Source organism: Trichoderma evansii (genome assembly GCF_050947405.1).
Source record: "Trichoderma evansii strain SZMC 28006 chromosome Unknown GGI43scaffold_4, whole genome shotgun sequence".
NCBI lineage: Eukaryota > Fungi > Ascomycota > Sordariomycetes > Hypocreales > Hypocreaceae > Trichoderma > Trichoderma evansii.
In genome coordinates, this window is record NW_028145202.1 from 1,085,182 (window position 1) to 1,097,256 (window position 12,075).

Consider the following 12,075-nt stretch of genomic DNA (forward strand, 5'->3'; position numbering starts at 1 on the left):
GTATTATTATTCCGCACTACTTTTTTAAGGATACAGATTGGAAGTATACTTGGGTCAAAATACGGGATATGGATGGGAGTTTATGGGCAAACGGCGTTTTGTTTCTTTCTCTTTTCTCATGATATTGAAAAAGGGCAAAAGGGGAAAAAAATGGGAAAAGGAAAAATGGGACAAAAAAATTCTTCTGGGCATTTGCAAAGTTCGATGGATATTCTACTTGCTCTTTTTGCTTTACAAGTACGTCGGCAGGCGAAAGAAGCATAAGGTTTTTTCCCAACTGGTTCTCTGGGAGGGCTTTTCCCCTTGTGTGGATGGAGCTGTCAGACTGGTTCGTTAGTTAGTTATATGGTACAATTAGTAACTCAGACTATAGATGAATATGAGTCGAGTAGCTATTATTTCTGATGAGAGTCTTCATTCTGGTGAAGCACGTGTGAAGAGCGTGAATTGCTTGTGTTGCTAATGATATTCGGGCGCACCGAATTCTGTCCGAACGGGCCATTGAAGCAGCTACTGACCAGGACTCATTGACATTCATTCGGTAGCAACAGGAAACTAGCCAGGCAGAAGCGAGATCTCATTGTTCTAGAAAAGTTTGTATTCTTGCTGTGTCTTTAGTGAGTGACGGATGGCTGCGACGTAAGATTGGCAATTGCGTGTGGATGTTTGGAATATGAAGTTAACTAAAGCCGAGCGAGTCTCTGGTTGGTCACTTAGAAAGCAAGTCCCGCTTTTCCAATGACGGATCACGGACGAAATCGCAAGCACCTTAGATTGAAGCAGTCGAAGCATTTATAAAGGCTCCAATCCACCATTGCCAAAATGACAAGCGCGTCACTTCTAGTGCAAAGCTACAAGAGTCATTTACTCAACAGCAACGACAGTGATTAGGTCACCATGGACAAGTACGCAATCAACATTGCCATGCCAGCGCTGCAGCTGCCCCTCTTCAAGGACGACGACACCAAATGGCAAGCCGTGCAATCACGCGATCCCAACGCCGACGGCTTCTTCGTCTACGGCGTGCGCACCACAAAAGTCTTTTGCCGACCAACATGCAAGGCCAGGCTCGCGCGCCGGGCCAACGTGCGGTTCTATGCCACCGGCGATGAGGCCAAGAAGAACGGCTTCCGGGCGTGTAAGCGGTGCAAGCCGGAGGTGCTGGGGCTGATGCCCGAAGAGGAAGCGGTACAGAAGATTCGGGCATTTGTGCGGGACCACCAGTCTGCTGCCGGCACGGACCGGGTCTTTGGCGAGACACGGATGAGCTTGAGTCAGATGGCCAAGAAGACGGGCCTGTCCAAGTGGCACTTCCACCGCGTATTCAAGAAGTGCGTCGGCATTACACCTGTCGAGTACCTCAAGAGACTGCGAGACAACACCGCCAGCCTGAGTCCTGAGGTTGAGAGCGATGGAGGGCTGAGCTGGACAGACCAGCTTGATCTATCCAACCTGGACATGGAGTTTGACTTCGACTTTGGATTCCTCAATGACCCTCTTCTTGTTGTCAACCAAGGCACAGAGAGCCCATCAGTGTCACAGAGCGAATGCTCGCCTTTCTCATTTGACGATCTCCTAGTCTGGCCTGACAGCAACGCAAACGAGTAATAGCATTACCACTTACAGAGAGCACCAGTCGTAAGAGTATACGTATACGTCATTACGCAAGCTCCTGTTTACAGCAAAGGTAAAATGACCTGGCAGCGAAACCCTTGGAGCCGCGAAATGTCCACAGTCTGCTGACTCTCCGGGAAACAGCGCGAGCGCATATAAGAGTGCAATTCTCGGAGTTCGGCGAATTCGAGCCACGCAAAACTCACCTCACTTTCGGGTGGCGACTGATGACATTTCATTTAATTCTCGATTCCACGCTGCAGCCTGCGCGGGAAAATTTGCCGCTCGGTCTACGAAGGATTTAAACCAAATCTGCGCCTGTTGCTCTTGTATATTAAGGGGGGGTTGAAAAGGAGGGAAAAGGGAATCTAGAATTCGGACATGAAGGACATCTCGGCCTATTCCTCACTCTTCTGCGCTACATCGTCGCTACGGACTTGGAGGGTACAAAGGTACCTCGTTCAGATTTCCACATCGGGCAATCGGTTACTCGGTGCTGACTAAACCCGCGACGCTCATTGGCCCATCACCCCAGCTGCGAATCCCATCTCGCTACAGGCAGTTGAGCTTGGATCACATTAGCAGCTGTTTACTGCAATTCGAAAAGCCAAAATCCCAGCCCGTCGACGCTTTTTTCTGTGCTCCGACGTGGCTATTTCTAATTGCAACATCGCCGATTGGTTCGGTTTGTTTGCGGAGTACGAAGAGGGGGTCCATAAATACGCAACTACCGATCTTGCTAGAGCTGTTGGGCCACTTACATGCAGAGCTGGATCTCATGAACTAGATCTCATGATAATAATAAATATCTCCTGCTGCCATTCACACACACCCAAATTAAATTTACATCATCGCACGTCCGCATCATCTTAGGCTTTAAGCTTTCGATCTCTTGCATTCATCCTCGCAATTATATACACCAACAACTCGCCACTAACACACCTTTCTCTTATTCGCTGTGTAAAACTCACAAACACAATGTCTCAACTACCATCAGAATCAACTCCTCTTCTACCCGCAGAGCCTGCCATAGAGCGACCGTGGGATAGCAAATACCTGCCACAGCCCGACTCCTCCTCAATAACATCTTCATCCGTCTCCTCCAGCATGGACCTCACAGACGTCCTCCGCGACGTCATCATCGGCTTCTCAGACGGCCTCACCGTCCCCTTCGCCCTCACAGCCGGCCTCTCCAGCCTCGGCAGCACAAAACTCGTCATCATGGGTGGTCTGGCCGAGCTCTTCTCCGGAATGATCAGCATGGGACTGGGCGCTTACCTCGCCGCCGTCACGGAGCGAGATCACTACGAGTCTGAGGAGCAGCGTGAGACCAAACAAGTTGACTGCTACCTCCCACAAGAGCAGCGAGACGACATCTTTTGCATCCTGGAGAAATACAACGTCTCTCGCGCGGCGGCGACTCCTTTAGTAGATGAGCTGTGCAAAAACCGCGAGCAGTGGATCCGCTTCCGCATGGACTTTTCATTACGTCTCGAGAAGCCCAACATTCACCGCGCATGGATTTCCGGTGTTACTATGGGCCTCAGCTACTTCGTCGGCGGTCTGATACCCATGATTCCTTACTTCATCATGGACAAAGTTGCCGATGCTCTTCTGGTCTCTATTGCCGTCACGGTCATCATCCTGCTGGGTTTCGGATACGTCAAGAACTACGTTGCAATCAGGAATCACAGAGCTGGTTTGTGGGGTGCCATTCAGACACTCATAATAGGCGTGCTGGCTGCTGGAACAAGTTATCTTCTTGTAAAAGCTCTGGACAGGGGTGACGTATAAACACTATCTCTACAGGTTTATTTTGTGCCATACTGTTTCAGATTATGCATAAATCATGGCGTTGGGAATTTTGAGAGCGTGTGAAGAAAACAGGAACTATCACGCTGGCGTTCTAGGCATAGCAAGTACATAGTACTTTGGGAAATCTCAAGGATATTAAGCGATGCGAAAGCATAAGCATGAATAATGATAACTCTACTTTTTCTAATTAAAATCGAATATCTTCTCACTAGCCAATGAATCATATTGTGATATAATACTCGCTGTGTAATAGCCGTAAACGACCTCGCTAGTTAAATCCAAACATGACAACCTCCCACGCTATAGTTCTCATCTCAAAAAAATCCAATCAGTCAAAAGAGAGAATAACATAGGAATATCCACCTCACAACTTCAACGTACACCACACGCAAGACTTCTCTGCAGCCACGCCAGCACAATAGCTTTCTCAAGCACTGATCAACTTTCAAGGAAGGGTAATTGAAGATTTCAAGCGATATGGGCTTGAATATACCTGAATTCTTCCTCGGCAGACACAATTTCGACTGAATAGGTATCTTCATCAGACTCGTAACCGTCTCCGTGGGGATTGAATTGAGCCAGCCTGGGGAAGCGATTAGCAAATGGTGCGAGCAAAGGCATAGCAGAGAGACAGTAGAAGAGAGACAAAGAGAGAAGCACATACTCTTGCCTCAGAATGTATCTCGTGCCCAAGTATGAGATTATTAGTGTCGTCAGCATTATCGTGACCGTATAATCAAGAAAACTCCATCCCTCAGTCATAATGTGTTGCAAAAGGTGCACCAGATTAAAAGGGAGCTCCAGCACAAGATTCACCATCTCCACCACGAAGACTTTGAGAGCCAAGCGTATGGGTCCAATAGCCTTTGGCGCCAACCACTTGATTGCGTGTCCAATTGCAACTCCTTGAAACAGCAAGACCGATACAATGAAAAAGGTCACTTTGAAGGCGTAGGAGGAGTATTCCCCTTGAGGCTCTTGACAGAATATAGGTTGTCTGAAATCAGCTTGCCGTCCTTCTTCGATGGTCTCGAGTGTCTTGAGGAAACTTGGAGACCGTCGCCATGATGGCGTTAGGGGTTCTTGTTGCTGGTCCTGCGGCGGAGGCGGCGACGGCTGTGATGATTGTGACGACTGCAACAGCTGTCTTTGTTGCTTCTGACGTTTCCTTCTTTCCGATTTGCGAGACATCTTTGCGTTGTGGCTTTGCCGTAAGTTACTATCAGAGTATAAAATACAGAATTTAGGCTGATAGCCCTATGATGTTGGAGGTGTCAGGATGTATAATATGGAATACAGATTGAGAAGCTGATTCAAGCGAGGGTGTAGAGTTATTCGAGAATAGCAATGTTTTCTTCATCTTCTGGGCTGGAGTGGTGTTTATTTAGATTTGCTGCTCTCCCCTGAGCTTTCCTCACTTTCAAACTAGGCAGCCGGTTGCACATACCATTTCGACATTGTTTTCTTCTTCTTTTTTCTTAATTCTTTATTAATTAACTTTTTTTTCTTTTCATAACACGCTGGTTCCTCCATTTGATTTCGCTGTTAGTGCCAAGTTTTAACATACAGTTATAGGGTCATCCCAGCCAAGGCGCCTTCATTAAAAGAATCAAAACCGGCGGGGCCCAAACGACGTATGCAGTTTATATCCCTAAGGAATGCAAAAGTCTATCCAGCTGCCTAGGTAGTCCAGTCTGTTGCCCTGGTGCTCTTGGTTCTTGTAAATCTCCTCAAACTCCGCAAAGTTGAGCCTGCCCCAGCCTCCTCGCTCGGCTGCCTGTTGCTCAGCCAGGTTCAACTTCTTCCACCTTCGCAAGGTTTTGAGCGACGGTTCACCGGATGGCTTGTTAGTCGCCGGACTATCTGTGTCTGTCTTGGCCTCATCTTTAGAGAGTACCTTAGCCTTACGTTTCAATGAGGTTGGTGGCTGACTGGTTGGAGAGACGGAAGCATCGCTGTTAGGACGAAATTGTGGTAAAGTAGGATCACGATATTCGCCTTCAGCGTCAGGTTCAGGCTCGGATTCAGTCTCGGATTCGCTTTCCTCTTGATCCGACGAGCGCTCACCGGCCTGTTCATCTCGTAAAATCTCTTCCACAATACTAATCTCCACCGCATTCCGTGACTCTTGTTGATCGAGCATATAACCAGACTCCTCCAAGAGCTCCTCGAGGGTCTTATTTCGAGGAGACGCTTCTGTGTAAATCGGAACTTCTTCTTGTTGACCATTACCATTATCCGCCTTTTCATCTGCCATGCTAACAGAGTCGATTGCATCTTTATACTTTACTCGCTGTATCTTTGTTGCGGCTGCCTGAACTGCAAGATCTTCGGCATGTTTGAAGATGATATCGAGAAGTTCGTTAAACGCTTGCTGTGTGACTTGATAAAGAATCTCTTTGCCTGCATCCTTTTCAGCAACAGGAATTCCCAGCCCCGCCCAACGTTCGGGCTGGCTTGTGAATGACGTCGAGCTGTTGGACCGAGTCTCCAAATCATTCATGTCATCAGCAAACTCGGCCTTGGAACTAGATCGGGAGTGTGTTGACGCGCGGTGCGGACTAGCACCCTTGGAACTTTCACCCATAATACCAGATGTCTCAAGGATGTCTTCTTCATCTTCCCATTGCGAGGGCGCCTCTCCGCCTTCTTCTTCGTCCAGGTAGAAATATCTTCTCTTCCACCTTTCGTGAAGCTGTCGTCGGGCCAGATCTTGGCGTCTTCGATTCATACGGGGACCATGTTGGCGATAATGGGCGACATAACTTGCCCTGATTTCGCTCTCTGTTGGGAATCTACCGGTTCGGAAAATGCTAGAGAAAGAGTCGTGCCGCTGTGATCCGGAGTACTCCGGGTGGTCACGGTCATGATCCTCGTCACCATCCTTGTCATCCGTTTCTCCATCTTCAGATGTTTCGTCCGTCGCATTATCATCGGCCTCGTTGTTGCCCACGATTGCGGCAGGCAGTTCATCAAGAGAGGCAGGCGGATTCATCAAAGACAAAAAATAGGATCGGTCAACATCATTTGTCGTCAAAGTACGGACAGTGCGCCAGTTAGTGTCAACGTCATCTGTAGGGGGCATCCTGCGCCTGGAGTACGGGTCGGTGTCATAGGCATAAAGGTCGGTCAGAATCTCATCTCGAGCAGCTGTATCGCTTGCGTCGCTCACAACAGCATCTTCCATTCCGACTTCTATCTCAACATGTCCATCAGGGAAGACTCTCTTGCCGTCAAATGCCAATGGCCCGTCCGCCGTCGGAACTCTACCCTCTCGGCCAAATAGGCTACTGAGCGGCTGGCGGCTGGCGACGAGCTGTTGAGCTTCAGAGCTAGCGAGCAATTGATCTTCAAGGCCATCCAGGATATCTTTGTGCATCTGTTTATAAAGGACGTAATAGGCTCGGAACATACGTAGAAAATCACGTCTATCGACGTAACCGTCACCGTCAAGATCATAACCGTCAAAGACTTTCTTGAGTTTATCCTTTCGCTTGCGGTAGGATAAACCCCGTAAGAACTCGGCAAATCCAATCAGATCGTCCTTATTGTCATCATAAAAGGCAAACATTCGGTCGTGAATCAAGTTTGGCGAAGCATGTCGTGAGCCGCCTGTTGGTACGAGGCATCGCTCAAACGTCTTGCGATCCATGGCGATACCGAGGTCATTGGGATCATCTCTCCATTCAGTATTTGCCATAAATGTCCACTGTTCCCAAAAAGCTTCCAATTCCGGTCGTTCAAATCCAGTTTCCCTAGAGAGCTTTGCAATCAGAGGTCTAGGCAGATTGCGTCGACAGCTATCAGGATCTCCCGTATACCAGACCGGCTGCATCTGGCGCGGGCCAAATGGGGGTGCCGGGATGCGAATTTTGTAGAAGATGTGTGTCTTGATATGTACGCCTTGGGATTCACAGGTCTCGCAGAGATCAAAGTCGGCACAGTTGGCACATCGGTAGCGAACGCCACGGATAGGAACCATGCCGCATGAGTTACATTGGCATCCTCTATGGACGCAGCCATTGCGCTTTGCATTATCTTCCGAGACGCGAAATAGAAGGGAAACGATATTATGGCCAGCTCGTTGTTGGGGAGGGTAGTTATTCGGATCGTTCCACCATTCGTCATTGTTTGCCTCTGCCGTTTCGCCATCGCCCACCGGCTGGGCGGGCTGGACACCGTTATCCTCAGCGTTCTCGGCATTTTCAACATTCTCATCGCCAGGTGCGTCTGAAGACGAGGAGCTCGAGCTAGCTCTATGTCCGCGTGATCTTCGTCTACTACGACGGATAGCGTTGCTTCTATGAAGGCCGCCGCCGGGCAGAGCGTCTGCGTGCGTGGAGTTGATGCGGCTCTGGTAGGCGTAGTATCCGATCGATGCTGTGGCGATGGCTGAAACGAGAGCGACGGCGATTCGCGGCCGAGTTAGAGACTCGGCCGATGGAGTCGAAAGCCACATGGCTATTGTTGTAGCATCGTGTGTGCTTCGCTATAGCAGATATCGAAGGTCGAAGAACCGGTTGGCGGATACTGGCTGGAGACTGAGTGGCTTGTTGGGGCGTTTGCGCGATGGCCTATAGATGCTGCTCTGCTGAAATCACGGCGTGTCACTGGCGATCACCAGCGTTTTATTGCTTGGAGCTTTCGTGGGTAGATATACTTTCTGATAAAGTTTAGAGTGAGAAGCAGAAAGAAAGCTCCTATCTTAGAAATCAATGGTCTGGACAAGGCAGAAGCAAAGTTAAAGCTCGGCCACTGCAGCACATGTTTGCTTACAAGCAGAAGAGGTATCTTTCTCAGCAGCAGTTAGCTGTGCCAGTACTCCATAATTGAGTACCGCTAGTACCTCTCTAGCTCACAGCAGCCCTGGAGCAAGAACTGATTACATACAGCTACTAGCGGGGCCAGCGCTGCATCCCGCCTATCAACGCAGCAGCGCCACCAGCCCACTGATCCGAATGAAGTGATCTTTGATGTAAGTGGAGGGGCCGCCAATCGTGCGTTTTTAGAGTCGTGTGGTCATGGCCAAAAGTCTACCTTCAGCTTCAAGCATTTACAAATCTTATATCTGAATCTTCCTCCACAGCTTCTGCAGGTTTCGCGAGGCTCTTTATTTCGATTCGCCTCATTTGAGCTATTCTACCAGTCGAACCTTTTCTGCTATCATCATGGCAGACCGGCCGCCGGAATTCACCGGGCAGTTTCCCTCGTCCTTCGACGACGAGTACGTCCATCCCATTGCTCGCCCTAGAGGCAATGATGCGACTAACACATAGTACAGGGATGCCTACAATGAGAAACCGATGGAGAAGGTTAAGCGCAAGCTTAAGGAGGAGCCTCTTGTGCCTCTTGGTGAGACTCAATTCCCTTCTGCGCTGCCACCAATGAGGTAGCTAACCACCGAGTACCAGGAATCGGATTGACCGTCCTTGCCTTTGTCAATGCCTACCGTGCCCTCAGAAAAGGCGATTCCAGACAAGCAAACAAGATGTTCCGCGCTCGTATCGCCGCTCAGGGCTTCACCGTCGTCGCCATGGTCGCCGGAAGCATGTACTATAGCAAGGACCGTGAAAAGACCAAGGAGCTGCGCAAGCTCAAGGAAGAACGGGATGCAGAGGAGAAGCGCCAGAAGTGGATCCGAGAGCTTGAGGCTCGTGATGAGGAAGAGAAGGCCATGAAGGCCTTGATCCAAAAGAAACAGTCCAATCTTGCGGGCCAGTCAGATTCGGCCAACGGAGAGCAGACGCAAGGCACTGGTGGAATCCTGGGCAAGATGGGACTGTGGTCAAAGGGCGAGAAGGCTGCGGCAGAGGCCGCAAAGGCTGAAGCGGCCGCAGAACCTGCATCAGACAAGAAGTCGAGAAAAGAGAACCCGAAGAGCTCTCTGGGCGCGCTGAGCGAGATCTATGGTAAGAAGGAGAAGGACGATGATTCCAAGAAATGAACAGAAAAGCAAAACCAACCCAGCTATATGGGGGAACAAACGACTGAAAAGCGCTGTACATAATCTTTTGTTACAAATTGTATGAGCATGTACGATAGGTAGTTCGAATTAAGGGCATTGATTGTAAGCCACCCCTACTCTAAGGATATATCCAAATATAAAAGGAAACAGCTATAATGAGCTGCATCAGGTATCATTCTCGGAAATCTATACAATGTCAATTGCGTCTATGCCGTGCTCAGGGAGCTGTGTTGTAACAAAGAGGAGTTCAAGACGGCTTCAGCGATGAATACAAGATTAAGTCGTCGTCGTGCCATTATTAACCCATTGAGCCACCGCTGCGATTTCCTCCTACCAGGCCGGCCATTTCCAGCAGAGCCCTATCTGCGTCGATATCACCCGTTCCCAGGTTAATTTTGCGACGAGCTTCGGCTTCTCGCTCTTCCCAGGCCCATCGCTCCGCTTGCGCTTTAGCCTCATCGTCGCCGCCACATCCCCAGACCTCCAAGCTCTCAATGCGGAATCGATCTTGAAAGTCAAATTTCCTCACAATGCTAGTGTGGAAAGCACCTCCTCTTGACTTATAATCATGATTGAACACACCAAACTCAAAGGATTCATCAAACAATAGAGAAACAGCTCCCAAGGCATGCAGACCTTGTTTGCGCTGAGACTGTGTTGGTTTGGGATGTGGGCAACCAAATGAGAGACAGGGTCGGTTTCCGGGAGGCTTTGTAAAAGTAACATAGTCCGTGTTGATCGTGCTAGCAGTAAAGACGTCGTGAATGGGTTCCAGCTGGAAGAGAACCGTTTCAGAATCACCAAAGCATTCTCGATGAGTATGCTTCCACGGTTCTCTGATGTAAGCTCCAAACGTCACTCGCTCAGATTTGCTGCCGTGGGGTACTCGTTTTGTTGGGAGCGAGGCAGCAAATGAAGCTTCCTGACCACCATCGGGGGTATCTTCTAATCTTGTTCCGCTTACCAAAAGGATTGTTGGCGCTCTCCAGTTGAATATCTTTGACTCGAGGCTTCCCATTGAAAACCCAGCATCATTGCCAGAATATAGCAATCTTACTCTTCGAAATAATGAAGAGCCAGGAAGAAACAGTGAAAGCTGCGATAGGGTATGTTCGTTTAGGATGTCACCGGGCGATGGTAGTAAGGGTTGCGCTATCTTGCCAATATGCTGCGACTCGCCGGGTTCATCACCCTTGCGCTTTGAAAAGTCGAGGTCTTTGGAGAAAAGAAAGTGCTCAAAGAGTCCATTGAATCCAGAAAAGAGATTGGGAAATAGGGCCGGGATGACTGTCTTGAATCGAGTATATCTAATACCTGGGGAGGTCTCGACATTAACGAAGGAAGCTAGTACACACTCTGCTGTAGCTCGGAGCAACTCCAACTCTTGATCCGCGACCCGGGTGGAATACTGCGACAAACTCTCTTGCGGATCAAGGGGGGTAGCCAATAGTAACAGCATTAACAGTTTCCGAAAATTGTCTGTTGGAATTATCGCTTCGTGAATAGTAGAGACATCGCCCCGCTTGACTGCCTCGTTGACATTGAGCAACTCAAACGCCGTAAGAACCAGGTCATCATCATCCTCTTCGTCCTCGTCTTCATCGCCTAAGCCAGGCTGATCAACTGCAAACCCTTTGGATTGAGATTGAGTACTAGGCTGTGTCTTGGCGTTGTCAGAGGGAGGATCCTCTTCATTGGTCTCCGTTTCCATCACTTTCCGGTCATATACAGCGAGACTTTTGAACAGAAGCTTTGTTCTGTCTGTCGATCCCTTGGCGAGGACGCGTTTATACCGTTCCGTCATGATGACAACGACCATGATCAGCTGTGCGAGCTCCAGCACCACCGGCGCCTCTTGCAGGAAGGGAAAAGCACCGAGATACGAAACCATGTGGAAAATTACGGGCGATGCCCCAAGGATGTCTGGGATCTCCAGGAAACGAGCTATGGTATCTTCTTTAAGGTACCGAATGTCTCCTTGCTGGTCCGCCAGGTTCTTGAACACATCTTTCAGCGAGTAATACTCAATCGACGTAAAACACTTTTCTTTAAATCTGAATGCCTATCACGCAAGATCAGCGACACTGTCTATCGATGATGCTGGGCGCCGTGAGTCTCACGAGCTCTTGTGTCAGCTGTTCATGGGTTCGTCGAGCCCTGTGATCCTGGGAGGGGGCTTGGCCCATTGCGAAGTAGTAGGAGTTAACAAATGCTCATTTATTTCAGTTTCAGCGCAGGGTATCACAAATACAGGAGTAAATATTCAATTGGACAAGGGAGAGAACAGATATGCTAGAGCTACATTAAGTGAAAGGTTATTGGGTAAATAGAGTTGTTGAGACGAAGGATGGTTTTGAGTTCCTGCAGCTACCTAAGGCTGCCTAGCTAGCCCCTTGGAATGGCACTGAAGCAAAACGGTAAACGTCACCGTAACGTGCTGAGTCAGCGAGGACTGCTCATACACGGCTGCCGGCTGCATACTGTATGTAACAGCAGGCTTGAACAACAGAGTGTGTATGACACAAAATATCCAGAGATACTAGGTTCGAAAATATACTTTTCAACTCTTGTATCACTACCTAGTAATTGTCTCTCAGTCTTTCAGAACATTTGGTAGTAAGCATGAGAAGCATGGTACTTGTATTCCGTTTACCGTATACATCACTTGCGCTGAGCATACT

General features: G+C 49.0%; 6 protein-coding genes across 6 annotated transcripts; 3 read left to right on the forward strand and 3 right to left on the reverse strand.

Annotated features, from left to right (window-relative positions):
• Positions 1 to 782: 782 nt before the first annotated feature.
• GGI43DRAFT_290295 (metal binding domain of Ada-domain-containing protein) lies at positions 783 to 1,933 on the forward strand. The gene is made up of 2 exons (XM_083201372.1): positions 783 to 1,687; positions 1,759 to 1,933. Exon 1 carries the CDS (start codon positions 898 to 900, stop codon positions 1,606 to 1,608), a length of 711 nt encoding a protein of 236 aa, XP_083063339.1. The 5' UTR covers positions 783 to 897; the 3' UTR covers positions 1,609 to 1,687; positions 1,759 to 1,933.
• Positions 1,934 to 2,493: 560 nt separating this feature from the next.
• On the forward strand, positions 2,494 to 3,653 carry GGI43DRAFT_290297 (VIT family-domain-containing protein). The gene has a single exon (XM_083201373.1). The coding sequence runs from the start codon at positions 2,593 to 2,595 to the stop codon at positions 3,406 to 3,408; it is 816 nt and encodes a 271-aa protein (XP_083063340.1). The 5' UTR covers positions 2,494 to 2,592; the 3' UTR covers positions 3,409 to 3,653.
• A 122-nt stretch (positions 3,654 to 3,775) lies between these two features.
• Positions 3,776 to 4,979, reverse strand: GGI43DRAFT_290281 (uncharacterized protein). The gene is made up of 2 exons (XM_083201371.1): positions 4,877 to 4,979; positions 3,776 to 4,620 (listed from the first exon to the last, which is right to left on the reverse strand). Exons 1-2 carry the CDS (start codon positions 4,877 to 4,879, stop codon positions 3,898 to 3,900), a joined length of 726 nt encoding a protein of 241 aa, XP_083063341.1. The 5' UTR covers positions 4,880 to 4,979; the 3' UTR covers positions 3,776 to 3,897.
• Positions 4,851 to 8,211, reverse strand: GGI43DRAFT_290299 (uncharacterized protein). The gene has a single exon (XM_083201374.1). It carries the CDS (start codon positions 7,886 to 7,888, stop codon positions 5,081 to 5,083), a length of 2,808 nt encoding a protein of 935 aa, XP_083063342.1. The 5' UTR covers positions 7,889 to 8,211; the 3' UTR covers positions 4,851 to 5,080.
• A 43-nt stretch (positions 8,212 to 8,254) lies between these two features.
• Positions 8,255 to 9,533, forward strand: GGI43DRAFT_290340 (respiratory supercomplex assembly factor RCF1). The gene is made up of 3 exons (XM_083201375.1): positions 8,255 to 8,653; positions 8,711 to 8,781; positions 8,841 to 9,533. Exons 1-3 carry the CDS (start codon positions 8,598 to 8,600, stop codon positions 9,371 to 9,373), a joined length of 660 nt encoding a protein of 219 aa, XP_083063343.1. The 5' UTR covers positions 8,255 to 8,597; the 3' UTR covers positions 9,374 to 9,533.
• GGI43DRAFT_290347 (TLD-domain-containing protein) lies at positions 9,533 to 11,804 on the reverse strand. Its single transcript, XM_083201376.1, has 2 exons — positions 11,515 to 11,804; positions 9,533 to 11,456 (listed from the first exon to the last, which is right to left on the reverse strand). The coding sequence occupies exons 1-2, from the start codon at positions 11,578 to 11,580 to the stop codon at positions 9,693 to 9,695; spliced, it is 1,830 nt and encodes a 609-aa protein (XP_083063344.1). The 5' UTR covers positions 11,581 to 11,804; the 3' UTR covers positions 9,533 to 9,692.
• Positions 11,805 to 12,075: the final 271 nt, after the last annotated feature.